Below are 17,656 nucleotides of genomic sequence, written 5' to 3' on the forward strand. Positions count from 1 at the left end.
ATTCGCACAATGATCCATGGGTGCTTGTGTTGTGTTGGATATGAACATGAATTTGGAAGACAAAGCAGTGAAATCTCCTTAAGCTGAATGCTAATGGGCAGAAAGTGTTCCAGAAACCCAGCTAGACAAGAAAACCTCTTCAAAGTCTCCTCTAACAGACTTAGTTAGTAAACACTGAAAGAAAATCTGGGGGGGGGGCAGGAACCCCTTCCTGAAAATATTGATATTATGGAATAACAATCCCATTACAGATATCTATATATATCTATACAGAATTCAGTATTTGAAGGCTTTTTTGAGCTCTGTCCTAGGCACAAAACCTAAAGAGAGAGAGAGAGAGAGAGAGAGAGAGAGAGAGAGAGAGAGAGAGAGAGAGAGAGAGAGGACCAATCCTGCATCGCACTGTGGGTGTTAGCAAATGGAGAAACAGAATAAAGCAGGTGGTGAATGTGTTGAGATGGCAACAATAGAGTGGATCATCAAGACAGTGAGGCTGGGGAAAGATGGCACGTGCTACTACAGCCTCTGAGGTTTGAAGGAAGAATAAGGCATAAAAATTAAAATTGAAAAGCTGCACCCAGGAAAGCCCAGTTGGTCATGGGACTGCTTGCAGCAAAGTCATAGGATATACATTTTAACACAGATTTGGTGAAGAGCAAGTTTGAAGCCAGCAGCCATTGTGTCTGGATGACTCAGAACAGATGGATTCCCTAAAGACAGATTTTCAGGGGAACTCTGAGACCTCTTGACTGCAGCGCTGGGCTCTGCTCACCGTCATCGCCTGTTTCTCTCTTTTTCAGCTTCACAAGGCACAAAGGTCGGTGATGAAAAATCAGACTCTAACCGAATTCATTCTGCTGGGACTCACAGACGCCCCAGAGCTTCAGGTCTGTGTTTTCCTGTTTCTCCTGCTCACGTACATCCTCAGCATTGTGGGGAATCTGACCATCATCCTCCTCACACTGCTGGATTCCCACCTCCAGACACCCATGTACTTCTTTCTCAGGAACTTCTCCTTCCTGGAGATCTCCTTCACATCCACGTTTACTCCCCGGATACTCTTCAGCATCTCTACGGGAATCAAGACCATCAGCTTTGCTGGCTGCTTCACGCAGTACTTCTTTGCTTTCTTCTTTGGAGCCACTGAGTTTTACCTTCTGACGGCCATGTCCTATGACCGCTATGTGGCCATCTGCAAACCCCTGCACTACACCACCATCATGAACAACAGGGTCTGCTCCCTGTTGGTCCTCTGCTCTTGGCTGAGTGGCTTCCTGATCATCTTATTCTTAATCATCTTGACCAGTCAGCTGGATTTCTGTGCATCCAATGTGCTCAATCATTATTACTGTGACTATGGGCCCCTCATAGAAATCGCTTGTTCAGACACAAGGTTGCTGAGGCTCATTGAATTTGTCTTAGCAGTCATGACCTTGGTAGTCACCCTGGTGCTGGTGATTCTCTCGTACACCCACATCATCAGGACCATTCTGAAGATCCCTTCTGCACAGCAGAGAAAGAAGGCCTTTTCCACGTGTTCTTCCCACATGGTTGTCATCTCCCTTTCTTACGGGAGCTGCATCTTCATGTACATAAAACCTTCAGCAGCAGAAGGAGTTGCCTTCAATAAGGGTGTGGCTGTGCTCAATAACTCAGTTGCCCCTTTACTTAACCCATTCATTTACACTCTAAGGAATAAGCAAGTAAAACAAGCCTTCAGTGATGCTGTCAGGAAAGTACTGCATCTTCACTCCCTTTAGTGGCCTGATAATGAATGCAAATGTGGGGTGATGTTCAGGATCTTCCTCCTCTCCCCTGAAGTGACTTCTCAGGTAAGCTGGGTATGGCTGGAGTCATCAGTCTGTTTCAAACTTACTCAAGACTTTTCTGATATCTACTTTTGATGACAGAGGCAGAAAAATTGTATTGGTAGACTGTATACAGAATATAGCTAGTTAAACTCTTTTGCCTGTCATAAATTGGGGGATCAATCTAATTACTGCACCTATATTATTCCCATTATCATCTCTTAACTTTTCAATCAATAACTATCAAAAACATAAATACACTGTGTCAGAAATTCCTACCTCTTTCTCAGAAGTGATTATTATATCGTGTACAATTTTTTTTTTTCACGACAGGGTTTCTCTGTGTAGCTTTGGAGCCTCTGCTGTAAGTAGCTCCTGCTCACCAGGCCTGCCTCTGCCTCTCAAGTGCTGGGATTAGAGGTGTGCACCACCACTGCCCTACTTGAATATTTCTTTGTGGGTTGCTTTTCTTTGAGCTTTAAACTATTCCATTTCTTGAGTTTCTTACTCTGATAACTCTTCAGATTGCCTCTCTGCCTGAGGAGATGGACTCAACAGATAAAGTGCTTGCTTTAAAAACATGAGGACCTGGATGCAGATTCCCAGCACTGATGTACTAGCTGGGCATGTTGACTTGTACCTGTAACCATAACATACAAGACAGGATCAAAGATGAGCTGATTCTAGATATTCACTCTCTAGAATGTAAAAGGTAAGCTACAGGTTCAGTGAGAAATCCTGTGTCAAATGGTAAGGTGGCAAGCAATTGAGGAAAGACTTCAAATGTCAACATCTGACCTCCACACTCTCACAGAAAAGCAAGCCCCCCCCCCACAAGCACCCCCCTACACCACACAGACACAATAAACATACACCCTCACTCATACATGCACACCACATACAACACACACACAGACACACAAAACACACAACCTCACACATAAGTACTCCCCACATACATCGTACACACAGAGACACATAAAACACACACCCTCACACATACCCACACCACATAAAACACACACATACAAACATACGAAACAAAGAGACACATAAAATACACACCATCACGCAGACACACACCACATATAACACACAGAGAGAGGGAAGGGCAAGAATATGAGGAAAGAATTCCCACTGAAACAGTTTACTTGAGCCAATGGGAGCTCACTGACTCTGACCTGACAATAGAGGAACAAGCATAGGATCAAACTAGGTCCTCTGAATGTGGGTGCCAGTTGTCTGGCTGGGACAGACCACAGGGCCATTGGTAGTGGCACCAGGATTTATCCCTACTGCTTGTACTGGCTTTCTGGAGCCCATTCTCTTTGGAGAGACACCCTGCTCTGACTAGCTATAGTAAAGAAGGCCTTGTTCCTGCCTCAAAGCAATGTGCCAGACTTTGGTGACTTCCCATGTGAAGCCTTAGCTTTTCTGAGGAATAGAAGGGAAGATGAAGGGAGTGGGAGAAGGGGAGGAATTGGGAACTGGGATTGGTTTGTAAAATGAGAAAATATTTTTTTAAATAAATTAATTTAAAAAAGAGTTGCTGTGGTCATGGTGTCTTTTCATAGCAATAAAAATCCAAACTAAGACAGTCCCAGAGTCTATCATAGTCTCAACAATGTCTAAAAGTCCAAAGATCAAAGTCTTTTCTGAGAGTCTTGTGATCTTTTCACTGTAATCCCCATAAAATCAAAATCCAAAACAGATAACATACTTCCGACATAAAATGGCACAGTATATACATAACCATTCCAAAACATAGGAAAGTGAGCATAGTGAGGAAATACTGGACCAAAATTAGACTGAAAATCAACTGGGCAAACTCCAAACTCTTCATCTCCATGTTTGATGTTAAAAAAAACCTTCTGATCTCCAATTTTTTTTCAGCTTTGTTGACTGCATCACACCTCTTTCTCTTGGGCTGTTTCCACTGCCTGTGAGCTACTCTTCTCAGCAGGTATCCCACAGCTCTGTCATGTCCAGCATCTTGGGGTCTTCAAGGCAATTGAGGGTTCAGCTGCACAACTTCACACAATGGCCATCTCTAAGCTTTCCTCTAATTCTTTTTCACATGTTGCAAATAAAGCAGTGTGGGATCTTGTCCCGAGGGGACTCCTTTTATTCCATTTCTTAATCTCTATTTTTCTTCATGAAATAAAACTTTAAAATCACTCAGAAACGTTTACAACCTCTGTGGGAATTCCTGGACATCGTTCACAGGGACAAAACAAACAAACAAAACAAAAACAAAAAACCCCTAAAATTAAGATAGCTCTCTACAGAAGCATAATCTGCCTCTGTCTCCCTTCCTCTCCGCAGATCTGGGTGTGTCTCTCTTTCTCACTCTCTTTTCAACATGTTTCCTTTTCCCTAACCCAGCAACACGATTGGTGAGCTAGGTTAAACAAGTGCTGTTTGTGCCACATTATAATATCAGTTTGGACAAGGACAGTGGTGTGGGAGGTCCTTCTCTTTATGTGTTGCCTTTATTGGTTAATGAATAAAGAACTGTCTTGGGCCTGAGCAGGGAACTGAGGTAGGTGGACACAGCTGGGCTGAATGCTGGGAGAAAGAAGAACAGAGTAAAAGAGAAGCCATGGAGCCTCCACCAGATTCAGACATGCCGAAACATTGCTGGTAGGCCATGACCTGGTGGTGATGCATAGATTAATAGAGATGGGTTAAAATAAGACATAGGGACAGCCTGCTTCAGGGCTGAGGGGTCTGGAGAGCCAGTGAGGAGTATTCCTACTGCTGGGTCTTCTTTGTACCATCTCACCCTGCCCTCCCCCAAGCCTGCCTTTTTGTCTGCAAAATCTTTTAGACCCAGCAAGAGGCCCTGCTCCCGTGCTGAGGGGATCTGGAGAGGTGAGTGAGTGGCCAAGTGGACGGACAGTCCCAGGGATCTGAGTCCAGGCCCCCTCCAATTCCCTAAGCTTTTCTGGTTGTCCAACAGTGTGTGTTCTCGGCTACTGGCTTTCTTTACCCCAATCCACCCAGTTCCAAAGCAATCCTTTTCACCTGCAAGGTCCTTAGATCCCCTAGCACAGCCTGCTTCAGGGCAGAGGGAATCTGAGAGCCTGCTCCAGTACTGAGGAGACTTAAGAGAGGACAGAGCAAGAAAAACTCCCAAGTACACAGTCAGCCACAGCAAAGATTGGACCAAAATGCCAAGACTCTGCTGGCTTCATTTGAAGGAAGAGATGGGCAGGCACCAATGCAAGAATTCCTCCAACATCCTGAAAAGTAATATAACACCAGAAACCAGCGAACACATAACAGGAAGACTTGAACATCCTAACCCAGAAGAAGTAAAAGAAATCAACTTTAGCAGGGCGGTGGTGGTGCATGCCTTTAATTCCAGCACTCGGGAGGCAGAGGCAGGCGGATCTCTGGGAGTTTGAGACCAGCCTGGTCTATAAGAGCTAGTTCCAGGACAGGCTCCAAAACCACAGAGAAACCCTGTCTCGAACCCCCCCACCCAAATAAGGAGCCTGCAAGATGGCTTAATAGGTTAAAAAAAAGTTTGCCGGGCGGTGGTGGCGCACACCTTTAATCCCAGCACTCGGGAGGCAGAGGCAGGTGGATCTCTGGGAGTTCGAGGCCAGCCTGGTCTACAAGAGCTAGTTCCAGGACAGCACCAAAGCTACAGAGAAACCCTGTCTCGAAAAACCAAAAAAAAAAAAAAAAAAGAAATCAACTTTAAATGTAACCTTATGAAAATGATGGAGACCCTTAAACAGGAAGTGAAAAAAACTCCCTTAAAGAAATGGAAGAGAAGACAAACAAAAAGTTAGAAGAAATTAATAAATCCCTCAACGATATCCAAGAAAACCAATAAAAAGCAATCAAACAGGTAAAGGAAACAGTTCAAGACTTGAAGAGCAAAATGGAGGAAATAAAGAAAACACAAACCGAGGGATGGCTGGATATGGAAAATCTGGGTAAATGAACAGGAACTACAGAGACAAGTATAACCAACAGAATACAAGAGATAGAAGAAAGAATCCCAGGCGCTGAAGATAATATAGAGAAAATAGACTCATTGATCAAAGAAAACAAAATCGAACAAATTCTTAACAGAAAACATCCAGGAAATCTTGGACACCATGAAAAGACCAAACCTAAGAATAATAGTTGTAGAAGAAGAAGAATTCCAGCTCAAAGGCCCAGAAAATATATTCAACAAAATTATAGAAGAAAACTTTTCCAACCTAAAGAAGTATATTGCTATGAAGGTACAAGAAGCTTACAAAACACCAAATAGACTGGATCAAAAAAATCCCCTCTCCATATAATAATCAAAACACAAAATATACAGAATAAAGAAAGAATATTAAGAGTGGCAAAGGAAAAAGGTTGAGTAACATATAAAGGTAAACCTATCAGAATTACACCTGACTTCTCAATGGAAACTATGAAGGCCAGAAGGTCTTGGATGTGTTGCAGACACTAAAAGACCATGGATGCAAGCTCAACAAAGCTTTCTTTCATCATCGATGGGGAAAACAAGATATTCCATGACAAAAACAGATTTAAAGAAAACATATCCACAAACCCAGCCTTACAGAAAGTACTGAAAAGAAAACCTCAACTCAAGGAAGCCAACAACACCCACAATAGCACAGACATCTGACAACCCTCCATCAACACAACTCAGCTCAACCCACAACACAACTCAAACACACAAAACACTACCACCAAAAAGTAACCGGAGTTAACAACCACTGGTCATTAATATTGCTTAATATCAATGGACTCAATTCACCTATAAAAAGGCACAGGTTAAGAGAATGAATACAAAAACAGGATCCAACATTCTGCTGCTTACAAGAAACACACCTCAACCTCAGAGACACTACCTTAGAGTAAAGGGTTGGGAATAGGTTTTCCAATCAAACGGACCTGAGAAACAAGTGGATGTGGCTATACTAATATCTAACAAAATTGATTTCAAACTAAAATCAATCAGAAGAGATGGATATGGAGACTTTATACTTATAACAGAAACAATTCATCAGGATGAAATCTCAATCCTGAATATCTTTGCCCCTAATATAAAAGCACCCACATATGTAAAAGAAACATTACTAGAACTCAAATCACACATCAAACCCCACATAATAACAGTAGGAGATTTCAACACCCCTCTCTCACCAATGGCTATGTCAAATAAGAGAACTAACAGATGTAATTAATCAAATGGACTTTACAGACATCTGTTCTGTTTACTCCACCCACCTATGTTCTAACCTATGAGGCCAAGCAATTTCTTTATTAATTAACCAATGACCTTCCCACATCAAGTGCTAAGAGGAAAGTTCATAGCATTAAGTGCCCACATTAAAAAAACAGAGAAAGCTCACATTAGAGACTTAACAGCACAGCTGAAATCTCTAGAAAAAAAAGAAGCAGACTCACCCAGGAGGAGTAGAAGACTGGAAATAATCAAACTGAGGGCTGAAATCAACAAAATAGAAACACAGGAAACAATCCAAAGAATCAATGAAACAAAGAGCTGGTTCTTTGAGAAAATCAACATGATTGACAAACCCTTATCCAAACTAATCAAAAGGCCGAGAGAGAACATACAAATTAACGAGATCAGAAATGAAAAGGAGGACATAACAACAGACACTGAGGAAATTCAGAGAATCATTAGGTCTTATTACAAAGGCCTATATGGGACAAAGTTTGAAAATGTAAAAGAAATGGGCTTGTTTTTAGATAAATACCATATACCACAATTAAATCAAGACCAGGTGAACAATTTAAATTGACCTATAAGTCATGAGGAAATAAAAGCTGTCATAAAAAAACCTCCAGAATGGTAGATGAGAACTTGAGGGAATGTGATGGTTGAGGGGGGAGAGGGATGAAGTGGGAGAGTAATGAAAGAGAGATCTTGACAGAGTCACTATAGGCTTAAGGAGAAACCTGGTACTAAGTAATTTCCCCAAAATACACAAGGATGGCCCCAGCTAAGACTACTAACAATAGCGAAGAGGGAGCCCTAACTAGTCTTCCCTGTAATCAGATTGGTGACTACCCCAACTGACATCATACAACCTTCATTCAGCAACTGATGGAACCAGATGCAGAGATCCACAACCAAGCACTGAGAATGAAATTGAAGAGAGGGAGGAGGGAATATATGAGCAAGGGAGGTCAAGGTAATGAGGAGAAATCTACATGGACAGCTGAACCAAGCTCGTGGAAACTCAGGAACTCGAGACAAATAGCTGTGGAGCCTTCATGAGACCAAACTAGGCCTTTCATGTGTTGGAGACAAGGGTGAAGCTTGGATTATCTTTGAGGTACCTGGCAGTAGGAGCAGAATCTATCCCTGGTACATGAGCTAGCTTGTTGGAGTCCATTATGGTGGGATGCCATGCTCAGCTTTAATGCATGGGGGAGGGGCTTGGTCTTGCCCCAACTTAAGATGCCAGACTTTGTTGACTTCCCATGGGAGCCTTTACCCATTGAGAGGAGTGGATGGGGTAGGCAGAAGGATAGACAGGGAAGGTAGAAGGAGGGGTGGGGGGAACTGTGGATGGAATGTAAAGTGAAATAAAAAAGTAAATTAAAAAGGGGGTGGCTCCTCATTTGCTCCTCCCACATCCTTGCTGGAGTACTGATGGTCTCTGTTCTGTGCACATCACAGCTGTGTGAGTCCACGAGCACTGCCATTCTGCCATGTCCCAAAGACCACACTGCACAGCTCTCTTCTGCATTCTAGCCTTGCTTTTGTTCTCTATGTTCTGCTTGAGGTTTTCTGAACCTCATGGTGATAACTGTCTTCATTAGGGTCAATCACTCAACTTAGTCTCAACACTTTTACCAGTTATGAGTCTTTGATTCTTCAAAAAAAAGTTGCTCTGACCAGTTTTGAAAATAGCACTATTTATGGGGATAAACACAGATATTTAGAGGCGCATTAGACATGCGCATTAGCAAAACGACAGGAGCAGCTTCCCCACCTAGGGTCCACGATCTCTTTATAATTATACCACATTTGTATTACCAGGCATAAATTTTTGCCAGTAGGGAGCGTCTCAAATTCACTTGGAAAATAATTGGTTACTCCTGTAGCCTATGTGACTTTATAGCACCAGTCAGTATATCTTGCACGGATATCAATATTATTTTAGCATGGAAGGCTCACTGGTGGTTAGGAAATTGATATCTTCCTAGCACCCTGCATGGCATCTTCTGGTACAAGGAAAGCTAGCCAGCAGGAAGGAAGCTTCCAGTACAATTCCTGGCTGATTTATCTTGTGTCGTATAACCAAACCACGTGGTGTCTTCAACAATAAGATTATAAGTTATGATTATCATCCAAGAGCAGGGGCAGTATCCTGTACTGCTTTGGAGGTCTTTGGGGTTTTCCTAATAAAAAAGACATAGGGAGGTACCCCATATCTGACTCTGGAATTTTCATTTCATATCTTGTAGCTTCTGGGAACAGTATAACCCCCCCCCCCAGTTAGAGTACATATGTTCAATTTCATTTAAAATATATTTTAACTAGCTTACTAAATAGTGGTTTCCATAATGCTTTTTACACATCATTGTTATTAACCCTCTTCTCATGATCTCCTCTCCCCTAGTCCCTATTCTTACTTAAGCCTCCAGCATACTACTGATCACCTCTATTTTCTTTTTTGACTCCCATTATAAATCTTATCTATCTATCTATCTATCTATCTATCTATCTATCTATCTATCTATCTATCTATCTATCTATCTATCATGATGAATATAGTATTCTGTCTGCATGTATACCTGCATGCCAGAAAAAGGCACCAGATCTCATTACAATCTCATGGTTGTGAGCCATCATGCAGTTGCTGGGATTGAACTCAGGGCCTCGGGAAGAGCAAGCCAGTGTTCTTAACCTCTGAGCCATCTCTCTTCCTCACTTCTATTTTTATATCACTTGTGATCTGCTGTTTCTCAAAAATTCATGAGAAAGTTCATCCAATACAGATCTAATCAAGAAGAGAGAAACATATATGGACTTTAATGGTTTATTATTAATTAATATTTTATTTCTATATTTGATCTTTCTTTTTCTTCATTGAGATCATGGCAAATTTTTTGAAGGAATCACTGAAGGCTTGTCTCACTTGCTTATTTCTCAGAGTATAAATAAAAGGGTTCAACATGGGAGCGATTGATGTCATTAAAACTGCCACACCTTTATTGATAGCCACAGATTCCTTTGCTGAAGGGTTGATGTAAATGAAAATACAGCTTCCATAGGTGATTGAAACAACAATCATGTGAGAAGAACAGGTGGAAAAGGCCTTTTTCCTTTGCTGGGCAGAGGGGAATCTCAGAATAGTCTTGATGATGTGTCCGTAGGACAGAACAACACACACGAGGGTCAGAATGAAGGTCAGCACTGCACAGACAATCACCAGCTGCTCTAGGAGCCAAGTGTCTGAGCATGAGATCTTCAAGATAGGAGATGCATCACAGACAAAATAATCAATAACATTTGAGTCACAGAATCTCAAGTTTAGGAACAGGGTCAGTGGTGGGAGTATGATCAGCAGGCCAGCCAGCCAGCAGCAGAGGACAAGCTTCTGACACACCTTGCTGCTCATGATGGTTACATAATGCAGGGGTTTGCAGATGGCCACATAGCGATCGTAGGACATAATAGCCAGAAGAAAAAATTCAATTACTCCAAAAACATCAGTAAAAAACACTTGAATGATACAAATATTGTAAGTGATGGACCTGTCTCCTGTTGCTATGTTGTACAAATATCTAGGGATACAGGCAGATGTAAATGAAATTTCTAATATGGAGAAATTTTGTAGAAAAAAGTACATGGGTGTTTTAAGGTGGGAATCTAATATAGTGAGGGATATGATTGTCAGATTCCCAGTTACACTCAACATGTAGGCAAAAAATAGAAGCACAAAAATTGGAACCTGAAGCTGAGGGTCATCTGTTAGTCCCAACAGAATGAAGGTGGTTACTGTGTTGTTTTTCATCACTGACTACTGAATTATTCAGTCTTCATGAAAAATTTAGAGATGTCTCACTTGAAAAGTAGCAAAGCCAGAAAGCACTGAGCAGAGAGTGTTCTAATAAACTTATTCATGTGTACTTTCTTCCGTAAGTAGTAGCTGATACTGTCAATATTCCTGTGAGCTTAGTTATTCAACAACTTACTTTAGTCAATTGGTTTGGCAGTTTGTGATACATTTTTAAAGAAAAATAAATAACTGTTGCAACATTAATATTCTTCATTTTATGTTTGTAGTCTGTATCTAACTGGATCTTCCTATGGTGTTCTATTTGAATCACAATGTGTTTTGATTCAATGGAAGCATTGTCTTCGTATGTCTATTTCTTCTGCATTTGAAAGGTTCCCAATCAAATGCATTCATGCCTTTCCTAGAATATTTGATCCTTGATAAAATATAAACATATAACAACTCATCTGGATTCCACGAACAGGCTGTGTTGCTTTAACTGTAACTTGTATTTTATATTTTGCCATGATGATTAAGCTTGCATTTGTGATGTATGTTTTCTGTTTTAAGTTAAAATTCCTACATTGGTCTATAATGTCTCTGATTATTTTTATATTTCTTCATTAGTGTGGAGTCGATACTCATTGTTTACTGGAATACACAATTGACTATATATAGAAAATGTTTCTTCCAAGCTGAGAAAAAAATATATCCTTTGTGCTTTCAGTGTATTGTGGATGGAAAATACTTTAAAAACTTATCACTACTATCGAGTTTAAAACCAAGTTTAAAATAATGCATGGCTTTCTATGTGCTGATTCTGAATAACTACTTACTTTGGACGTTTAGTTTGAATGTCGCTTTACTAAGAGCAGCCTAAAGGTCCATCGTTTGCATTGCTCATTTGTCTCCTGTGTCTGCTCCACACTCTCTCTGAGAAAGCAAGCATACTGAGATCAAGGATAGCTCTACTCTTTTTAACCAGGATGGAACCAACACAGTTCTACATAGTAATCAAAGTGTAAGAAACAGTTTAGCAGAATATACAAATCTATACCATGGACTTGCACACTGAAAGGGGCATTATCCTCTTTCTGGGCTTCATCGTCAAACTGGTTGGTGACTGACTTAAACTTTTCTTTGTGTGTTTGGTGTGTGCACATGTGTGTATTTGCAGGTGTTTAGGTATTTATCTGTGCACATGTGTGTATTTGAAGGTGTTCAGGTATTTATCTGTGCACATGTGTGTATCTGCAGGTGTTCAGGTGTTTATCTGAATGCACATGTGTATATTTGCATGTGTTCAGGTGTTTATCTGAATGCACATGCATCTGGAGGCCACAGGTCCACACCAGGTACCTCCTCTATTACTCTCCATTTTACCTTCTGAAACAAGCTATTTCTCAGAACTGGGGCTTGCTCATTTTGCAAAGCTAGCTGGCCAGTGAACTCCAGGGGTCTTCCTAAGGATTGCAGGCACAAACCACAGCACCAGCTACTTACGTAATTGATGGGAATCTGTACTGGGTCCTCACTGACAGAGCCATTAACTCAGCCCCTGTCATGCAGTGCATTTTCAAAATTTTGTGTATATATATATATATATATATATATATATATATATATATATATATATTTGCCTTTGTACCAAGAGACTTAGTTACTAGTGAATAAAGTAATTGCTGCTTTCCATGCTGTTCAAAGTGCTACGTAGCCTCTCCTCCCTACCTAAGCTGTCATTATAACTTTGTTACTGGCAATTTTTTACTTTTCTTGAGACATCTGCCAGTAATGTATTCAATCAAGGAATTCACATACCTTAATACATAATTCTCACATGCTATTTACATAGTGATATGGAGAAAATATTTTTACAAAATATTTTACTGAAGTCCATTTATCTCACGACACTACATTTGTTTTAAAAGCTAAGAACTCTCTCTAGTTTTATAAACTGTTAACATTTCAAAGTTTCACCTTTATTAAAACCAACATGAACGTTTGCCAACCTTTAAAACAACTTCCTATATTCTATTACATATCTCTTTATTTTCTAAGACTGTTAAAATGTCTGCAAAGTCTATTTATATTTTTGCACAGTTATCTAATTCTTGGAAATGTCACCTTTATGAATAAAAGCTTCATTTATTTCATACCTTTGTGTACCAGGATGTTGTCTTCGAATGACCTTTACTTAACTTTTCCTTGACCTTTCAGTGTGGCCCTGTCACAGAACAGTTATCGAATCAACACAGTAAATACCTTTTTTCAAGATTAATTTTTTTACAGAATCTTATTATGGACGCCTGACTGGCCTGGAACTCACTATATATGCATGCTGGACTGTCCTCGAACTCACAGAGATCTGCCTGTTTCTGTCTCCCTCGTGCTGGGATTAATGATGAATACCACCATGTCTGTTTTGTTTTTTCTTTAAGATTTTTGGTGGTTTTGTTTGATATAGGTTCTGTCCTATCAGGTTTCCATTCAGAAAATTATATCGTGGAATATTCAGCATTTCAGTTTCTATTTTAGGATTTCATTACCATTTTCTACCTTATATTTTCTTTAGTGGATATTTCAATGGTGTATGAAAATAAGAGTTAGGGATCCACTAATTTTTGATTTAAATTAATAGCTGCACTATTGTTTTTCTCAGCTGACACTTAGTATCAGCGGCCCATTTAACCAAGTGTATTTTGATGCTTGAATGACCATCTGCAGTGTTTGAGTTATTCTTGAAAAGAAAGCAATTTTGTTTCCATTTTCTTAACAAAATCCCATGCTATGTGAACAGTTGCTGTTTTGCCTTTAAACCAGTCTCTGCATCAAGAAATGAGGGCTACATCTCCTCTTAATTACATGGCCGGTTTACTGTCACCAGCAATGGGACCGAGAGCCAGCAGTGGCTTTTGAAGATCCATGACATTCCTGGGAACTCTAGAGACTGGATGATGTTGGTTAACGGAATGCATTCTTTTCAGCCTCCCTTCGGCTGCCAACTCAGATCTCCTGGTGTCTACTCCTGGAGTTAGTTTGTGGTAACTCGCTTATTCCTCTACTGCTGTGTGAGAGCCCTGGCTACAAAACGACCTTGATTTATTCTATTACAGCCGTAATTCTAGCTTTCAAGAGGCAAAGTTTAAAAAAAATTTCAGAAATGGAAGGGAAGCTCTGATGGACGAGTTCCTTTAGGGTAGGAGCCTGATTGATTGGTAGCAGAAGTGTGAGCGCAAACCAAACCTCATTAGTAACAGCTCCGTTGCTTCAGTGGCCATGGAAGGCAGTGCCACTGTTTGGGAGTCACTGAGATTTGTAGAGTTGGAATGTCCAAGTGTTTGGCTTCTTTGAGCCAGCTGTGTAGTGTTTTATTTGTGAGTTAATTAAAATAAAGTGATTTTATTCTAGAAAATAAAAATAAAAATGATAAAGGAGAAAAAAAATTGCATTTTCCAAAGATATTTTTTTTTATTAAAAATATCCAGAGAACCAATTTTGTTCACATCAGGATAAGTTATCATGCTGGGTGATCTTTTTAATGCATACACCTTTCCTCTTAAAACAGGAGAGTGAGGTTATGAATCACAGCATTGTCCATCTGTAAATTTACATTATATTTAGGTTTTGATGAAAAAGCAGCACCCCGAAAACACAACCCAGAACTATCTGTGCATTTTATATAACAATTTATATAAATAATTACAGTTGATTTTGTTTGATTTGCAGTTGATTTATGCCAGGTTGAATATATTTACAAGAGAAAATCATCGCCAAATATGAAGCTGAATGAAGTAGCCACTGTACTTACTCTGTTGAGAGCTAACAGCAGCTTCAACGGATTCTTCAGCAAGTGTCCCGGAGTCTATTTCAGAGAACCTACCAGCAAAGGCTCATGCAGAACTTTCTGGTTTCAGTGCACCCATGCCCACTTTCTCTCTTGTACTGTGGGACGGTCAAGCCCTAGAATCCCTCAAGATTCTTTCATCTCCAACACCCTGGAATTTTGTTCTCTTTTATCCTAAGCACACATTCTCGATTTCTTTGGTTGAAAATAAAAGGTAGCCACAAATGTTGTCCTCTTGTTTTTCAAACCATTGACATGATGATTTTTTTGGGTATTCTGTTACAATTTGCATTTGATTTATTTCCTAAACCTGAAACTAAATAAATAAATGTCTGAGTCCTCAGTGACCTGTGTTCAGACATCACTAATTAGTCTCTGTAATGAACTTGAGCTAAAAGTCCTGAGAGATGCTGTAGTGGGGCAGTGTCCTTAGAGACCAAAAGATGCAGCCATAGCAACAGGAACAGGCAGACACATGAGAGGAAACATTCAGATGACCAAGAACCAACTTGCGTCTCCTGTGTTTTCCCCTCACCATTAATGAATGGTGAAAGATTAAATATATCTATTTTTTCTCAGGTATTAAGTTGATAGCACATAAACGTTGTCAAACTTGAAGCAAGTTCCCATTTAATATTTTATTGTAAATGGCTGCGAAAATTTAAAATCTTAGAACTACTTTTTCTATTATTTACAGCTATAACTTCCTTTTTCACTTAATTTAAGCTGTTATAACAATTTGACCAAGATGAAATATTATAATGCACACTATATGCTTTTCCACTTCTATTTATATTTTTAACCACGCTTAGTTTGTTTCATTTTATTAGTTCTTTAAGAATTTTATACAACATATTTTAATCAGATTTACCCCTTATCCTCCCCCTTCCATATCCACCCAACTTTGTGTCTCTTTTTTGAAACTCACAATGTACAATCTGGGCTGTCCATCCACTCTTGGATGTGTGGTTTTCACTGGAGGGCGGTAAGGTCACTAAAGATTGAACCCATAAAGGAAACTAACTTTCCGTGTTGGAATTAGTCTGCCTGAGCCTGCGTAAGTCTTGAGTAGTGTCAGATGCTGAATTCATACATGTAACTGTCACGATGAATCCAGGAAACACCATTTCCTTGTAGTCGTCCACCATCTAAGGCTCTTAGAATCTTTCCATCCCTGTTTCCAAAACGATCTTCTGGGGCTGCACACACTATAGCCTCTTATCGTGTACACTTGGGTCAGCCGGATATTATGCGGAGAGAGAACAAGACCCTCTAAATCAACTGAGAAAAGCTCATATGAACTCAGAGACTGAAGAAGCAAACATGGGGCCAATATGGGTCTGCATATGAATTATAACTTTTAGCTTTGTATTTTTGTGGCACTCCTGAGTGTGAGAATGAGGGTCTCTGATTCATTCTTGTCCTGCTCTTCGGATCTGTTTTCCTTCTTTTGGGTTGTCTTGTCCATCTTTGATGTGATGGTTTTTGCTTCATTTTTATTATAGTTTATTTTGTCATTTTTAGCTGTTATCTCTTAGAAGTCTGTTTTTTTCTAATGAGAGACCTAAAGGGAGTAGATCTGGAGGGGAAGAACTGGGAGTAGCAGAGGGAGGGAAACTATAATCACAAAATAGTGTATGAGAAAAGAATCTTTTCAATAAAGGGAAAATATTTTTTAAATAAAGAAAGGAAGAATTATGGTTGTTGGAAGAAATGAATCAATGTTCTGTCCTACCCTCCTCCACCAAACACTATAGTTAATAATATTAATTTTTTTGAGTTTTTCTGTGTAGCCCTAACTGCCCTAGAACATGCTCTGTAGACCAGGATGACCATGCCTCCCAAGGGCTGGAGTTAAAGGTGTGTGTCACCATACCCATCTATTAATGATGATTTTTTTATATATGAGCATTTTTGATAGATTTAATGAGATCAAAAGACATAATTCTCATTCATGGCAAACATTTACTTCAGAATAAGCCTTTTTTTAAAGTTATTACATATTAATTTTTAGACATGTTTTAAAACATAACAAGTGTGCATATTTATGAAGTATCACATGATGTCTTGATACAAGAACACACAGGATACAAATTTAGTTTCTTCAAACATTAATAATTTCTGTATGATAAAAACATTCAGAATTTATTTTCAGTCTTTTGAATGATAGTGTATGGTACCATTATCTCTGCAGCAATCGTGTATGCAGTAACTGGAGCATCTGACTTCTACCCATCCGCAATTTAGTTAAACATTCCCCAGCATTCTCTTCCTCTCTAAACACCTTCTGGTTCCCCACTTCTCTGAGGTCAGCCCTTCTACAATCCACATATGAGGGAAATACTTGCCTGTCTGTGCCTGATTTACTTCAGCACAATTGTCCTATCCCACCTCTATCACAAATGATAGAATTTCATCCTGTTTTATGATTAAAAGCATTTCCTGCTGTGCATGTACATTTTGGTTAGCTACTCATTAGCCTGTTCCCACTCTTCATTCTATCACTGAGAGTACATATTGGGTGGTATTGATTTTTTTTTGTTTGTGTCTTCTTCTGTTTTCAGGGCTCAAACAGTGCCTGTTTTAAAGAAAGTACATATTCCATAAATCAAGGACATTGAGCTTATAATTCATGTTCCTAGAGAAGCTAAATAAGAAGGTGAATCCAAAGACAAACACATAGGCATCCTCCTGAATATTAACCTTCATCAGGCGATGAAAGGAGACAGAGACAGAGACCCACATTGGAGCACCGGACAGAAATCTCAAGGTCCAAATCAGGAGCAGAAGGAGACTGAGCACGAGCAAGGAACTCAGGACCGCGAGGGGTGCACCCACACACTGAGACAATGGGGATGTTCTATTGGGAACTCACCAAGGCCAGCTGGCCTGGGTCTGAAAAAGCATGGGATAAATTTGGACTAGCTGAACATAGCGGACAATGAGGAAGAATGGGAACTCAAGAACAATCGCAGTGGGTTTTTGATCCTACTGCACGTACTGGC

The 17,656-nt window shown here is 39.9% G+C and overlaps 2 protein-coding genes across 2 annotated transcripts; one reads left to right on the top strand and one right to left on the bottom strand.

Moving 5' to 3' along the window:
• The first annotated feature begins 824 nt into the window (after positions 1-824).
• On the top strand, positions 825-1,760 carry LOC142839027 (olfactory receptor 6C4-like). Its single transcript, XM_075954881.1, has one exon. The coding sequence runs from the start codon at positions 825-827 to the stop codon at positions 1,758-1,760; it is 936 nt and encodes a 311-aa protein (XP_075810996.1).
• An 8,108-nt stretch (positions 1,761-9,868) lies between these two features.
• Positions 9,869-10,822, bottom strand: LOC142838684 (olfactory receptor 6C2-like). The gene has a single exon (XM_075954249.1). It carries the CDS (start codon positions 10,820-10,822, stop codon positions 9,869-9,871), a length of 954 nt encoding a protein of 317 aa, XP_075810364.1.
• Positions 10,823-17,656: the final 6,834 nt, after the last annotated feature.

Source organism: Microtus pennsylvanicus, chromosome 20 (assembly GCF_037038515.1).
Source record: "Microtus pennsylvanicus isolate mMicPen1 chromosome 20, mMicPen1.hap1, whole genome shotgun sequence".
Taxonomy (NCBI): Eukaryota; Metazoa; Chordata; class Mammalia; order Rodentia; family Cricetidae; genus Microtus; species Microtus pennsylvanicus.